The sequence below is a fragment of the Montipora capricornis genome, chromosome 5, assembly GCF_036669925.1.
Source record: "Montipora capricornis isolate CH-2021 chromosome 5, ASM3666992v2, whole genome shotgun sequence".
In the NCBI taxonomy this organism is placed as follows: Eukaryota; Metazoa; Cnidaria; class Anthozoa; order Scleractinia; family Acroporidae; genus Montipora; species Montipora capricornis.
In genome coordinates this window covers 4942394-4958177 of record NC_090887.1, presented here as the reverse complement: position 1 = coordinate 4958177, position 15784 = coordinate 4942394, and the positions used below count along the sequence as shown (strand labels likewise).

The window sequence follows — 15784 nt, the reverse complement described above, 5'->3', positions numbered from 1 at the left end:
AGTAACGGCTATGTTTGTCGTCTACGGCTAATTGAGGGAATTTGTATATTACAAACGACAAACGAAGTTTTTAATTTACGGCTAAATAAGGAACTTTTCACTTATCGATGTACTCAACAATACAGGAACCCGTGTTACACAATCTAAATGGGTAATACCCATATAATCTAAATTTAGATCAGAGGGTGCAAGCCAGCTCAGATGATCATCCGAGTCATCCAAGCAACTCATTAAATATGCGTTTCCTCTTTCACTTCAATTACATGAAGTTTACCCTATAAGGGAAAAAAGGAAATTTTTTGTTTAAGATGATCCGACGGAAATGAATGACAAAAAGGTTGAACGTAGTCCGTTAGCCACGCATAAGGAATCCTCGATAACCACCACACCATCGAAGCACGCTGCTGAATGAAGGCAAATTTATATAATATTTAAATAGAGACCCATTGCTAATTTGAAAGCTAATCGATATAAGATGGGTGCTTACTTAGAATGGGCGTTTAGACTTAAACACAGTTTATCAGCACTATTCAAAATAGGTGCTTAGACCTAAATACGGTGCATGCATGGTTGGATGACTCGGATGATCATCTGAGATGGCTTGAACCCACTGATCTAAATTTAGATTATATGGGTATTACCCATTTAGATTGTGTAACACTGGTGATACAGGATAGGGGTGTGTCGCATGCGGTTGTCAATTAATCCCTCTGAGCTGAAGCGCCCAAAAGAAAACAGTTGTCCCCGCCAACAAAACATCAACAACACGGTTTGCATTCGGCCAAGAGAGAAGTTTATATCCATCTCGTGAAATCTAATCCAAGCTGTGTATTGCTCTTCCCTTTTCAGTAACAACTTGACTCAGCCAACTAAGTTCAGTTGTCTTTAAACTTGTTAGTTTTCTTCTACTGGAGGCCATGTCTTCGATTGTTACATCCTTACTTAAGGTCACAATCGGCTTATTGACCAGCAAGGCTAGAGATTGGGCAGCCGAAAAGTTCAAAGATGGGGATGTAGTGGATAAGAGAATTCGAGACATAATCACGAGAGAAATTCAAGACGTCAAGTCAAAATTGGATGCTCTATCAAGAAAAGATCTATTTGCAGCAATGGATGCATTTGAAACAGGAGTTGCTTATCTGTACGAAGCAATGGGTATATTGTCTGATGCAGCAACATGGGCAAGACAGAGAATAGACGAAGAGCAGTTCCAAGACACAGTGAACTTGTCGACTTCATCCACTCCAGTTAAGTCAGTAGTTCTCGCCGCTGGAATAAAAAACAAGGAGCTGACGGTGTTTGGAGGAGAAGCCAAAAGAGCGCTTTCTCAAGGAAAAGAGAGATTCAAAATGGCTCGCGAAGAGGCAACCAAAGCCTTCAGCAATGAATCTCTGATTACACTTGACCGCATTACTGCTATTCGGTATCGAATGATGGCGGCAATCCTAGAGTCAGCGGCAGAAATCCTGGGAGCCACGAGCAAGTTGTCGTCTTTATCAGTGAAGAGTGCCCTGAAAGGCGCATTACCAGAGTGCAAACAATGTCTCCGGAAACTCCACTCTCTGCCAGATGTTAAGAACAACTTTAAAGTGGAGCTACAGAAAGGTCTACTAAATATCAGGGGTCGATTTAAAAGGGAAGGTCGAAGAGAAATTATTTCTGCTGTTTGGCAGGTGAATCGCGCTATTAACGATGTTCTTCAAGTGACCCGTGAAAATATAGGTATTTGCTACTATCCTACTATTGACGTCGAAGATGAGAAAATCGACCCACGAAGCGACGAACGCGTTGCGGAAGTTTTACAAAAACTTGGCATCGAACATGAGAGCTCTATTGGATGGTCATTTGGTGAGGACAGCGAAGATGATCACAAGCTGAAGAATGCCATAGGGATTGCAACAAACGCAGATGGAGAATTCATTATAGGAGACAATTACGAAACTGTCAAGGTGTTTGATAACAGTGGGAAATTTATTTACAAGTTTTATCCACGTGTACAAACTGATGACGCTCGTGCAAAGTTATTTGCTGTAGCTACTGATGAGAGTAACAACATCTACGTCCTGGTTCTACTTGATGAGATTAGATCGGAAGTTCAAGTTTTCAACAGAGCTGAGCTGCTCACGACGTTTCCTGTGCGGAGGGTAGCAGAATTGCTTAGCAAACTGACAGTCGGCAATGGCAAAGTGCTGGTATCAATAAACGAAAGGATACGACCTGTTGTCGATGTGTACGATGTCAGTGGAAGATATGAGCGTGGCGTTGGATATGGGATATTGCAGGATGCATCTGATATCGCTGTTGGACCTGGTGGACAGATCTTTGTGCTGGACCGTTTTCAAATGGTCTGCATTGTATTCAACAAGGACGGTGAAAAGGAGCACCAGTTCACAGTCTTCGGGGAGAAATATGAGTGGCCTTTTAGTTTGGCTTTTCATCCATCGGATGAATATATCTTTATCGTGGGAGTTCAGATTTATGGAAGCAGACTGACGGTGGAAATGTACACTAAAGATAGCGTGTTTTATCGGAAAATTATACTCCATGAAAAGGAATGGCACGGCTCTGTATCACCTTCAGTTGCAATCAGTAAAGAAGGACGCTTAGCCGTAACCTGCCAGAATGAGTGCGTCGGCGCTAAGGTAATCGTTCTCTAAATCCTGCAGGATTTCGGATTATAACTCCATATTAAAGAAAAAAGAAAAAAAAGAAAATACGTTTCTACGACGCTCCTGGCTGATCCAGATAGCGCTCCTAGCAATGAAAAAGAAAGACTGAGGCCTATTTGAATCTATTGTGCAGTATGGCAAGTTGAGTTAACCTCAACCTGCACGACCCCTTAACAAGGAAGACCGTGAACAAACGCTATGCAATAGTCTTGCCGTGAGCGTGAGCGTGAGCGCCGTGAGCGCCAAATAACCATAAAAATTATGGTGTCATAGGAACACTTAACTTTATTACAGGCTCTTCGAAGACAAAGGAAAAGGAAAGGAACTTTATTTAAGTGCCTAGTCGTTCTAGCGCTGGAGCACTAATTGGGGACACTGTAAACTCAAATTAACAATTAACACAAATCAAGTCAAATGTTGGTTTTTGAGGAGAGGAGAACCGAAGTAGAAGTACCTAAAGAAAACCTCTCGATGTGTAATGAAACAGCATTTCAAAATGTAAAACTACATTTTTCAAAGTAAAACTGCATTTCAGTGGTATACTTTTGGACATACAACACAACTAAAAGAATCACTTGGAACAATCTGCATGTGAGTGAGTCTGCTCACAGAGCCCATGTTTCAATGACCATTTCATTTGAATTTTTCGTGGTGTGTAGAGACTGTAGTCTTGTGAAATATAACAACGGACTAACTGCCTCTTTGAAACATAATTTTGGCAACCAGCTTTAGAGTTTTGAGTGAATTCAAAGCAAGGCTTACACTGAGATCTTTCTTTGTATTGATATCTTGTTACGGTTTGGTGGGGTATGTAGCATAAGAGTTAATTAATTAAAATCCATATTAAAATGTCAGAGATATTTTTGTTTTGTTTTGAGTGGTGCAAAGGCTACATTTTTGGGTGTCGATACAGACCTACATTTGCTACTGCATGTTCAATTCTGAGGATTCCACTAATGAAAATATAATAGTTTTGTCATGTAATATGACTTCGTTTGGTAATGCACAGATTTGTTTTTATCTAAGCCTCTTGGTACTTATTCATTTGCTCATTTATGCCTTTTGGCTTGTATTTCATCCTTTGTACCTTTTCTTATGAATCCTGCATAGTAGACGCAAAAATGATCGAGCAATAAAGAATTAAATGCTTCGCCACTCTGTTACTTGCCATGCGGTCTCATAATTATGCTTTGGTTGTATATCCTTAACTTATGAATCAATGTTATTGAGCGACAAAGCGTGACTCAAAATTTTCCTTTTTTGTTTACTTAACTGGTCTGTTATTTCTGTGCCTGTAAGGCGACCTATGCATTTTGCCGCATAAATCATTACACCAGGCCGTTGCGCATAAGACCTTTGATATGCCTTATTGCTTAATCCCGAAAATATATATCTTTTTTACTTGATGGCATTTCACGAGGAGCCTCATGAAGTTTTTAAGCCAATTAAACCGGAGTGACGGTTTTTTTTAGTCCAGTATAGCCGGGGTCAAATCGGCTGTCTGCTAATTGTCATCGCGCCACACAACAGGAAACAAAATCCAGTCGTGCCGTGACTGTTGTCGTGACTTTGGATTAGCGCGACCATTTCAAATCATGTTAAGGCACGCGAACCGACAATATCCACGCAATGGAGTACTTGTCTGTTTTTTTCTCCTACTCTGATTCAAGGAAAGCACTGGTACGTCTTGAAAACACCTTTCTGTAAGCCTTGCAAGTTTTCGCAAAGAGTAGTATTTAACTATTCCCCTGAAGAGATCACGAAGACTACCTCCCCGCAACTCAGAACTGAGTTCGGCAGAAATTTATTGTGTGTGAGTTGGTTCCAAAGGAATCAAAAAGCTACTCTAGATTCGGACGTATACGTCGTCACATCGTTCATATAAGCTGGCCTTCTTACGGGCACGCAGAAGACCTCCTTTTGCTGAACTCATTCTTCTTGGATGATGTTCGCGCCAAACCAGCCGAAATGCGCGCCAAACCAGCCGAAATGCGCGCCAAATCAGCCGAAATGCGCGCCAAATCTGCGGCAAGGATCTGCAGTGATCCGCCGGAATTATGAGGTCACAAGAATATGTGAATACTTTGAATTCCAATCAAGCGGTAATGTGCTTTGTGCTATTTGTTTTACATCGAATTTTGTGACGAACGTTGAACGTCTTCTTTCTCCGTGATTTTCCTTTTATTGACTATTTTCACATTCCCCATAATACACTTTGTTTGCATCCCAAATTTTGCATAGAGCGGTTTTCAATTAAGTATCGAAAGTAATTATTGAATTACTGTGGTTTTGCATTACTTCGCTCAGTGACTGGTTCAAAGTTTTCGCGCCATTTTTTCAACCAATCAGAAGTAAAACCAGAACCGATCGTGGCTCGTGCGTACACATTTTCGTTCGCTTTGTGTCGGCTACTTGTAATTACTTCGAGTTTTGATTGGTTTACTGGATTGTCTCCGTCCTTTTTGATTGGCCAAAGTAATTACTTTGGTTTTGGTTTTACGACACTCATTTGAAAACCGCTCTAAACCATTGTCTTCAAATGCTCTTGGGACACTGCATATAGCCAAGAGCGACGTCCGCGAGTGTGCTTAGTTAGCTGGCGAAACTCTAATTCGCTAAATTAAGCCATTTTGTGACAAATTCTACCGCGTGAGGATATTTGAAAGAAAATGTTTAAGCGAATTTCTGCAAGTGCTCTTATCGCGGGTGTTTCGCCTGATAAAAGCAAGTGATCGGGTGTGCCGCCTTCAATTGGTGCATAAAATTTGCTGTAATCATTTTCTCATCTTAGGGATACCGCAATCCTCATGGAAGGAAAAACTAGATTGGATTTGTATTGCTTAACTTATGGTTGCATTTTTGATCATTTTCTTCCGTTTGACAGAATATTATGACCTTCCCCTTGATTCATAAAAGTCAGAAACTGCAGAAATTTTAGTGTTTTTACGATCGATTGTCATTAATCTTTCGTTGAGATTTCGAAATTTAGAGTTTTGTATAAAAACTATATTGTTTTCGTTCTTCTGTTTTTTTGCTTGCCTTTTACTCTTAATAGCCAAAATAAATTTAGACTGAAAAGAGGAGGAATTATGAAACGGACACAACATGTTTAGTCCTTCCTTAGTGTGTGGAATAAACGTTTGCTTATAGAGCAACTGCAAAACTTGCAGGAAAACGTCCTTCACAGCAATTTGCAGTTAGTATTTTTTGCAGACCATTTAACTTAAAGAAGAAACGAGTTTCTATCGAACTAATAGCCAAGCCCCTATATTTCGACCGCGCGCCATTTTCAACAAAAGAGCCTAATTGCAGTCTAGTTTTGTTATCTTTGAACTGAATTTATTACCAAAGCTTAAAAAAGTAAAAGACCTCAAAACGGCACAAGACATTGCAAAATAATTCAACGTGTGAGCCAAGGGCCTCTGCTGGCACGACGTCTGGGTGACCCCTCAAACGGTCTACATAACTCCCCACTTGAAAAAATTAACTGGCATGCTGCAGTTCAATACCACCCGACTCAGTGCCTTCTGTTTTTGTGTAACACGTAGCACAGGCAGCCCAGTTTACGCTCACAGAGCGTCTAGTTCTAATGTAAAATGTGGCGAGTTGTTGCTGTCGTTAATATGTACACTATGTACCCTTCACTAGCTTGGGTGGAGACCTTGGGCAAGTGTTAGCACACCCTCGGATGCAGTCCCACCGGCTGGTTTGACCTGGACCAAGAAGACTCAAGACCCCAACACAGAACAAGCGGATGTAGAACAGCATGCTGCTCTTAATTATAACGGTTGACTCTGGCGGAAGAGGGCTACGCCAGTCGAATCTGCCTGTCTCATCCCCCATGTGCCCCAGGGGACACTGCTAAAGCCAAGTGTGTGGGTCATTGCGTGGCGAGCTTCGATCCATCTTAAACTAATCCACGCCAACGGCTTTTTCTTCTAATGTTTCCTCAACCCGAAACTTATGCAAGTCCAGCGGCGACGGGTGATTGATGACAGGAGAACGTTTGGTGAAACTGGAAGCTCTTAGTCTGGATCCTGCACGTTGGCAGCCAATAGGGAGCTTAAGCAACGACAACGGCGACGGCAACGAGAACGTCATCTCAAAATATAAATTCGCGTTATTGTAATCGCTTCGTTACTATTTCAACTTTTTTAACATGACGGGGGTGTGGTAGTTCCTCAAAAATGACGCTGGTAGGAACGGCGCTCAATTTAGGGCAGAAAATGAAAATTTATCCTCAAGTAATGACGTTGTCCATAAAACCTCAAATTTGGCTATTTCACGTTGTAGTTTTGCTGACGACGGCAAAGAAATGGACAAAAGTGAAAAACGCACGTGCAGGGCGTGCAAAGCTACTGTTTTTGCCTACTAAATATGCAAATTTGTGACGTTCTCGTTGCCGTCGCCGTTGTCGTTGCTTAAGCTCCCTAATGTGTGATGGCCGCCCTCCCACGAACTGATGGCTACTTGGGAATCCGGTCCTACATTGGTGTTTGGGCGGGCCTATTTAGGAATCCCGCTGCCCACCCCACATGGGGAAAGCCCTATAAAAGCTGGGCTAAATATCGGAAGCTACCTGATAAACCAAGTTGGAAAACCGCATCCAACCGGTGACCTCTCTTTCGCGGTCGAACAACTCAGAATCAAACTGGTGCTAAACAAACTCAACCTCGTCACCCTGGAGTCCCCATGAGCTTTGGTGCTTGGAACGTTAGAACCCTCCCCTCCCCGAAAGACCGGAACGCCGAACAGCACTGGTCACCAAAGAACTGGCGAGATTCAACATCACATTGCTGCCCTGAGTGAAACACGCCTCTCAGGTGAAGGAAGGATGGAGGAAGTCGGCTCCGGGTACATCATCTTTTGGAACGTGAGAGAGGAAGGCGAGCATCGGCTCCATGTAGTTGCCTTTGCCATCAAAACAACCCTTGTACGCATGCACCAACTAGCTCCTTCCGCTATCAGCGAACGACTCATGGCCTCACGCGTTTCCCCACCCCAGAACAATTTCATTACTGTCCTATCTGCCTATGCTCCTTCTTTCGATGCAGATAGGAACGTGAAAAATCAGTTCTATGATCAACCCAGCCCCACTATTTACTCTGTTCCTCCAAGAGACAAACTTCTGCTACTCGGCGACTTCAACGCCCGAGTGGGAAGAGACCACCACCTGTGAGAAAATATCATCGGCAAACAAGGCGTTCGTAACAGTAACCAAAATGGACTCCTTCTCCTCGGCCTAATAATAACCCTACCAGACACATCACTTTTCCAATTTCAAATTATACCCGAGAAGGAATCAGAAAATCAAGTCACAGAATTTTGCATCAAAATACGGTCATTCCAAGACCAGGTACACATAATTTAGCAACTATAATATGGTCCATTCTTAGACGTGCACAGAAAGGCATGTCCAATCTTTTAAACAACTCTTCCACCTGGGAAAAGTGGTTGTGGGAAACAATTGAATTTTTACAAGGCAAACGATTTACATCAATACAGTAAGCGTTCGTGTTAAGGGTTGTTTTAGGCTGGGGTTATCTTGAAACAATAGTGACATTATTTGCCTGTATTTTTTTGGGTACATGATGCTTACGTTGAGGAAAAAAGGTGGGGATGGGGGGGGGGGGGGTGGTCATTTTGGGGCACTTATCAACAAAAACGTGCATTTGATTAGGTGAATTTCAAGACAAAGATTAATTAATTATATCTCACCCGTTCTATCATTTCAGACTGATCAGAATTTTACGCTTGCATTTTTTATTTACAACCGCGAGTTGAGATCTTGAAGCTATCTATGTCACTGAAGAGCAATCAGTAGTTCGTTTTCTAGAGGCAGAGACAGCGACGTTGTCTTGTTTATTCGGTAGCCGAGTATCATTGGATCTCCACCGATGGTGATGCTTGTGGAAAGTATGAGCAATGTCAATGTTCTAAAATTGAAAAAAAAAAAGGAAACATGAATCAGATGTGACAAATAAACATCGCAAAAGAAACCTTAATCAGACGTCCGGCTTCTATGAAAATTCTACGCGACATGTAAAGCGTTTATTGAACATAACTCTGTCCGCCAATAGCCCTTTTCACGGTTAGTTTTTTCTCATTTGCATTACAATGTAATCTAACGTGATGCGAGGCAATTTGGGGTTAAAACTACAAAATATCCCGAAATTGCCTCACATACATGCTACATTATATTGTAATGCAAATGACAAAACCTGACCGTGAAAAGGGCTATTACAAGAAAATAATTTTGCCATTTTCACTTGAAATGTGCCGCCCACACGGTTGAGACTAAAGTTGAGGAATTGTGGACCGCGGAGCCTGCGGACCTTGAAAAATGACCGTTTTTATTGAAACCACATGATAAAAACGATGAGATTTACATAAATATTTGTTAAATATCGACTGTACCCTCCAATTATCGCGTTCCAGGTGCGATTTTCGCTGTTATCTGCGTATTTGCACCACCTGGTTCAAGTTAACCAATTAACTGATGGATTGCGTGACAAGTCACAATACCAATGACCATCTGTTCAATTCCCTGCTTCCGGTGATTTGTTGTTGTTGTTGTTGTTGTTGTTACGAAGGCATTTCGACCAAAGTCGTAAACATGAATGGAAGAAAGAAGGTATCGTTGCTTCAGCAGCATGTTTTTCCCTTCGTGAAAAAGTTGATATTTTGAAAAATTCACTTTATATGATTCTTCTCCATAAATAAATGTAGCGTATATGCCCACGATTCAAGTGCATTTATGTGCAAGGCCTAGGCCAAGATCAGGGAAACCATCCCACCATCAACGCGCTAAGCACCAAATTCTCCTTGCAACCACAAGCGATTGATCGAACCAGTGGTAGTTATAGCAGGTAGTTATAGCTAACATTCTCTCACATTCGCTCACTTTGGTGGTTGGTTCGCCGCATCGTTCAATGATGCTCTCAATGTGACTGCGCGATGCAGTTATGAGCTATGCTGTCAGTCGATATTTGACTCTGTGGTTTCGTGATGCAGCTCGAGTCAAATACCCACATTTCACCCTTGCTCACCATAGAGTCTCCAGTAGCTCAGTGGTTAGAGCATCCGTACTAGATCATGGAGGGTCTCGTCGTGGGTTCGAATCCCATCTGGGGCTCGGATTTTTCCGAGTTCCCAGTGGGTTCAATTGTAACACCTTTCATTTAATCAGTAGTTACTAAAGAAAATAATGCAAACACAAAAGGCAAATGAGGCGATGACCAGCCGAAGCCATGCACTTGGATAGGGTGTTTCTCGCTGTTTTCCTACTGTTTGCAAATCAGATTAAATATAATTTCAACTTTTTCACACTTAATATTTGTATGTGGCTCCCTGACACTTTCACCTTTTTGTCATTCAAGGCAGTCAGTAACCATTAGTACTGTAAATTGATAAAGTTGTTAATGGGAAACCTTGTAAACAGCAAAAAGAACACTAAAGTTGTGTTGTTGTTTATCGTTGTGTTTACTCACCTTTCTCGGAAAAAGCCAATCAAGAAACCATAGTAGAAACAGATCGATGACAGCTAAAACGCAGAAGATTTTTCCAGCTATGCGGCCACACTGATACAACCTAAAAATGTCAGGCAAAAGGCGTTATGATAAGCATGTGTGTGCTTGATATTGGGGAATCTAAACAACAGCTGTGAATGTAACATTGTTATCACCGTTTTAGTCTTTCATCAAACGACACACAAGGAACAGTCCCAACTACATCATAGACCTAAAAAAAATGCGAAAAAGTGAAAATCCACGTTTTGATAACTGACCTGACTCAGTGCGAAAAAATTCCAGAAACCCAGAATCCCTTGATAGCCAAAGACGACAAACAGCCGCCCTTCAGGACTGAATGAAAGGATTAGTTTTTATTGAGCGTCCCGAAAAAGGGCTTTTCAGCATCAAATATACAATGTATATGTAATAAAATAGAGGTATATGTAAAAAATAGATGAAAGAGAAAACCAAAACTAAAAATATTTACTATTTACAATATCGATATTCCAAGCTTATTTCACAACACGCAATAACTCATTAAAATTAAAAGTTTCTTTAAAAAGTTATTAACTGTTGTTCCCTTCAAGTCCTTACCGGAACGTTTCTAAAAAAACTAAGCTCCTCGTTGGCGGGAGCTGAAAGAGCGTTAGCCTCTTCGTTAGAGCGTCAATTCGCTCTGACGAAGGACTAACGAACAGTTCATTAACAGCCAAAAGTCAATGGAGACTTTGCCGAATGCTGGATCATGTAGATGAAGATGTAGAAACACTCAAAATGTCAGCTTCTTATCTTTTTACGATGGGAAATTGACCGTTATCAGCTCGTACGCGTTTAATACTAACCAAATTTCCGTGTAACCACTTGCTAAGAAACATTTCACAGGCTTTTATCTTCCCTTTCGGGGCAGTGGTTTTAATATACACTGACAAATAACACGATCTTAAGATCGGTGCAAACGGACGCAACATTGCCGTGCAACAACTGCCAACATTGTCGGGTGTTACCTGTTCAGTCCGTTTGCAAATGGACTCAACATTGTCGGTCAACAACTCTCAACATTGTTGGCCAACAACTCCCAACATCGCTGCAAACGGACACAACATTGTTAACCAACAACTCCGGACATTGCTGCAAACGGACTCAACATCGTTGGCCAACAACTCCCAACATTGTTGCAAACGGACTCAACATTGTTGGCCAACAACTCCCAACATCGCTGCAAACGGACACAACATTGTTAACCAACAACTCCGGACATTGCTGCAAACGGACTCAACATTGTTGGCCAACAACTCCAAACATTGCTGCAAACGGACCCAACATTGTTGGCCAACAACTCCCGACATTGCTGCAAACGGACTCAACATTGTTAACCAACAACTCCCAACATTGTTGCAAATGCACCCAACATTGTTGGCCAACAACTCCCAACATTGTTGCAAACGGACTCAACATTGTTGGCCAACAACTCCCAGCATTGTCGGGTGTTACCTGTTCAGTCCGTTTGCAAACGGACCCAACATTGTTGGCCAACAACTCCAAACATTGTTGCAAACGGACTCAACATTGTTAACCAACAACTCCAAACATTGTTGCAAACGGACTCAACATTGTTGGCCAACAACTCCAAACATTGTTGCAAACGGACTCAACATTGTTGGCCAACAACTCCAAACATTGTTGCAAACGGACTCAACATTGTTGGCCAACAACTCCCGACATTGCTGCAAACGGACTCAACATTGTTAACCAACAACTCCCAACATTGTTGCAAACGCACCCAACATTGTTGGCCAACAACTCCCAACATTGTTGCAAACGGACTCAACATTGTTGGCCAACAACTCCCAGCATTGTCGGCTGTTACCTGTTCAGTCCGTTTGCAAACGGACCCAACATTGTTGGCCAACAACTACAAACATTGTTGCAAACGGACTCAACATTGTTAACCAACAACTCCCAACATTGTTGCAAACGGACTCAACATTGTTGGCCAACAACTCCCAACATCGCTGCAAACGGACACAACATTGTTAGCCAACAACTCCGGACATTGCTGCAAACGGACTCAACATTGTTGGCCAACAACTCCCAGCATTGTCGGGTGTTACCTGTTCAGTCCGTTTGCAAACGGACCCAACATTGTTGGCCAACAACTCCAAACATTGTTGCAAACGGACGCAACATTGTTAACCAACAACTCCAAACATTGTTGCAAACGGACTCAACATTGTTGGCCAACAACTCCAAACATTGTTGCAAACGGACCCAACATTGTTGACCAACAACTCCCGACATTGCTGCAAACGGACTCAACATTGTTAACCAACAACTCCCAACATTGTTGCAAACGGACTCAACATTGTTGGCCAACAACTCCCAGCATTGTCGGGTGTTACCTGTTCAGTCCGTTTGCAAACGGACCCAACATTGTTGGCCAACAACTCCAAACATTGTTGCAAACGGACTCAACATTGTTAACCAACAACTCCCAACATTGTTGCAAACGGACTCAACATTGTTGACCAACAACTCCCAACATCGCTGCAAACGGACACAACATTGTTAACCAACAACTCCGGACATTGCTGCAAACGGACTCAACATTGTTGGCCAACAACTCCCAGCATTGTCGGGTGTTACCTGTTCAGTCCGTTTGCAAACGGACCCAACATTGTTGGCCAACAACTCCAAACATTGTTGCAAACGGACTCAACATTGTTAACCAACAACTCCCAACATTGTTGCAAACGGACTCAACATTGTTGGCCAACAACTCCCAACATCGCTGCAAACGGACACAACATTGTTAGCCAACAACTCCGGACATTGCTGCAAACGGACTCAACATTGTTGGCCAACAACTCCCAGCATTGTCGGGTGTTACCTGTTCAGTCCGTTTGCAAACGGACCCAACATTGTTGGCCAACAACTCCAAACATTGTTGCAAACGGACTCAACATTGTTAACCAACAACTCCAAACATTGTTGCAAACGGACTCAACATTGTTGGCCAACAACTCCAAACATTGTTGCAAACGGACTCAACATTGTTGGCCAACAACTCCAAACATTGTTGCAAACGGACTCAACATTGTTGGCCAACAACTCCCGACATTGCTGCAAACGGACTCAACATTGTTAACCAACAACTCCCAACATTGTTGCAAACGCACCCAACATTGTTGGCCAACAACTCCCAACATTGTTGCAAACGGACTCAACATTGTTGGCCAACAACTCCCAGCATTGTCGGCTGTTACCTGTTCAGTCCGTTTGCAAACGGACCCAACATTGTTGGCCAACAACTCCAAACATTGTTGCAAACGGACTCAACATTGTTAACCAACAACTCCCAACATTGTTGCAAACGGACTCAACATTGTTGGCCAACAACTCCCAACATCGCTGCAAACGGACACAACATTGTTAGCCAACAACTCCGGACATTGCTGCAAACGGACTCAACATTGTTGGCCAACAACTCCCAGCATTGTCGGGTGTTACCTGTTCAGTCCGTTTGCAAACGGACCCAACATTGTTGGCCAACAACTCCAAACATTGTTGCAAACGGACGCAACATTGTTAACCAACAACTCCAAACATTGTTGCAAACGGACTCAACATTGTTGGCCAACAACTCCAAACATTGTTGCAAACGGACCCAACATTGTTGACCAACAACTCCCGACATTGCTGCAAACGGACTCAACATTGTTAACCAACAACTCCCAACATTGTTGCAAACGGACTCAACATTGTTGGCCAACAACTCCCAGCATTGTCGGGTGTTACCTGTTCAGTCCGTTTGCAAACGGACCCAACATTGTTGGCCAACAACTCCAAACATTGTTGCAAACGGACTCAACATTGTTAACCAACAACTCCCAACATTGTTGCAAACGGACTCAACATTGTTGGCCAACAACTCCCAACATCGCTGCAAACGGACACAACATTGTTAACCAACAACTCCGGACATTGCTGCAAACGGACTCAACATTGTTGGCCAACAACTCCCAGCATTGTCGGGTGTTACCTGTTCAGTCCGTTTGCAAACGGGCCCAACATTGTTGGCCAACAACTCCAAACATTGTTGCAAACGGACTCATTTACCTGTTGTGTTAAGGATAATATCACGCACGTAAAAGAACAAGATCAATGGCTGTGAAACTCGGAACTTTAGACAGCCTCGTCAAAGAGCCAAAGCAATGCCCTTTTGAAGAACGAGTTGTTTGACATCATTCCAAAAACAAATGTGTAATAGAACGGCTCAAAAACAGATGAGGGATAGTCTCTGTTTCCACTGATTAATTCAGAAAAAGACACATTTATGGGATTTCTCTAGATTAATTCTTAACAAAAATGGTTTGAGGCAATCTCTGGATGTAAGAACTTGAAATGGAAGGTTCTCAATTGCTGTTGGAAGGTTCTCAATTGCTGCTATTAAATAAATAAAAACCTTTGCTTCACCTTGTCTCACTTGAAAACCAACAAAATTTGTTGCCATGTAACGGGCTGGGGAACATTATTGGGAAGTATAATATTTGTATGCTGCAGTAACCATACTTGAGCACATGGTTGGTCGAATTTACCCCACGCATACACGCTCATACATGGAAGTCTACAGGAATTATATCTAAGGTTACGGAATGGTAGCATTGTACCAGTTTGTCATCCTAAAAACTCGCTAAAATTTTCATGAGATACTTACTATTTCTGTGCGTCTTGCCACATTTTGCCAAGTGTACATTGTTTTTATTCTGGCATGTGCTTCTTCGGGTGCTAAAATTGTGTTGCTTCGCGCATCTTGAACAGCTTTGTCTAGCGCAACCACAAGGGCTGAAATATAAACAAGTAAGGCACTGATGTCATCTTTTTCTCTGGTTTGGCATTAAAACAAGCTGAAGGGGCTGATTTAGCGTAATGGTGAAAACACATCACCGCCTTCCACTCATTTTTTGCAGGTTTTATGTTTATGTTTATGATGCCTGGTGCCTCAAAAACCCTCTACCTTTTTTTTTTGTAAAATTCTTTGACAGAGAAGGGCATCATATCCCAAGGATGTCAGGTTTTTAAGCGAACGGTTTGCTGTGGCCACATGTCTGTAGTTTTTCTCATGCCTTTCAGTTTCCCCACATAGCTGTTTGAATACTGTAACCCATTAATCTGTCTAGCAGTGACATATTAAACTAATACCCAGGGTGGCAGAGGATTTCGTTTCCAAGATCTGTGAGAATGCTACGTGAGTTTAGGGCAACGATCGAGGACTGAAAAAAGAGTACCTCTGGTAGCACAAGACCGAAGCCTGGCAGTTCAAAGTGGGAAATCAGTTCAAAAATTAAACTACACTGTAGTTCACTGATTCAGGAAAATTCTTACAGGATAAACGGAAAAACAGGTTTTCAACAAATGCGACAAGCATCGTTGTGTGACTTCGGCCCGAGAGGAAAAGGTTATTATTCTGCCAAATTCTGGACCCAAAGCCACTTCATGGGGAAGCTTCAGCCTTGGTTCATTGATGCAACAATTTCAACAGGACAAGGAAGTCTATGATATTTTTTAAAACGGAATGTATTTCCAATCGTGCACTGCTCCACGCAC

The 15784-nt window shown here is 42.3% G+C and overlaps 2 protein-coding genes across 2 annotated transcripts in view; one reads left to right on the top strand and one right to left on the bottom strand.

The window, feature by feature from the left end:
• Positions 1 to 692: 692 nt before the first annotated feature.
• LOC138049210 (uncharacterized) lies at positions 693 to 3837 on the top strand. The gene has a single exon (XM_068895381.1). It carries the CDS (start codon positions 918 to 920, stop codon positions 2655 to 2657), a length of 1740 nt encoding a protein of 579 aa, XP_068751482.1. The 5' UTR covers positions 693 to 917; the 3' UTR covers positions 2658 to 3837.
• Positions 3838 to 8411: 4574 nt separating this feature from the next.
• LOC138048778 (phosphatidylinositol N-acetylglucosaminyltransferase subunit A-like) overlaps positions 8412 to 15784 on the bottom strand; it is a 19787-nt gene continuing 12414 nt past the window's right edge. Inside the window, exons 11-14 of the mRNA XM_068894898.1 lie at positions 14895 to 15022; positions 10354 to 10409; positions 10160 to 10259; positions 8412 to 8605 (exon numbers count right to left, since the gene is read on the bottom strand). Coding sequence (XP_068750999.1) covers positions 8468 to 8605; positions 10160 to 10259; positions 10354 to 10409; positions 14895 to 15022 — 422 coding nt within the window. The 3' untranslated portion in view covers positions 8412 to 8467. The remainder of the gene's footprint in view (positions 8606 to 10159; positions 10260 to 10353; positions 10410 to 14894; positions 15023 to 15784) is intronic.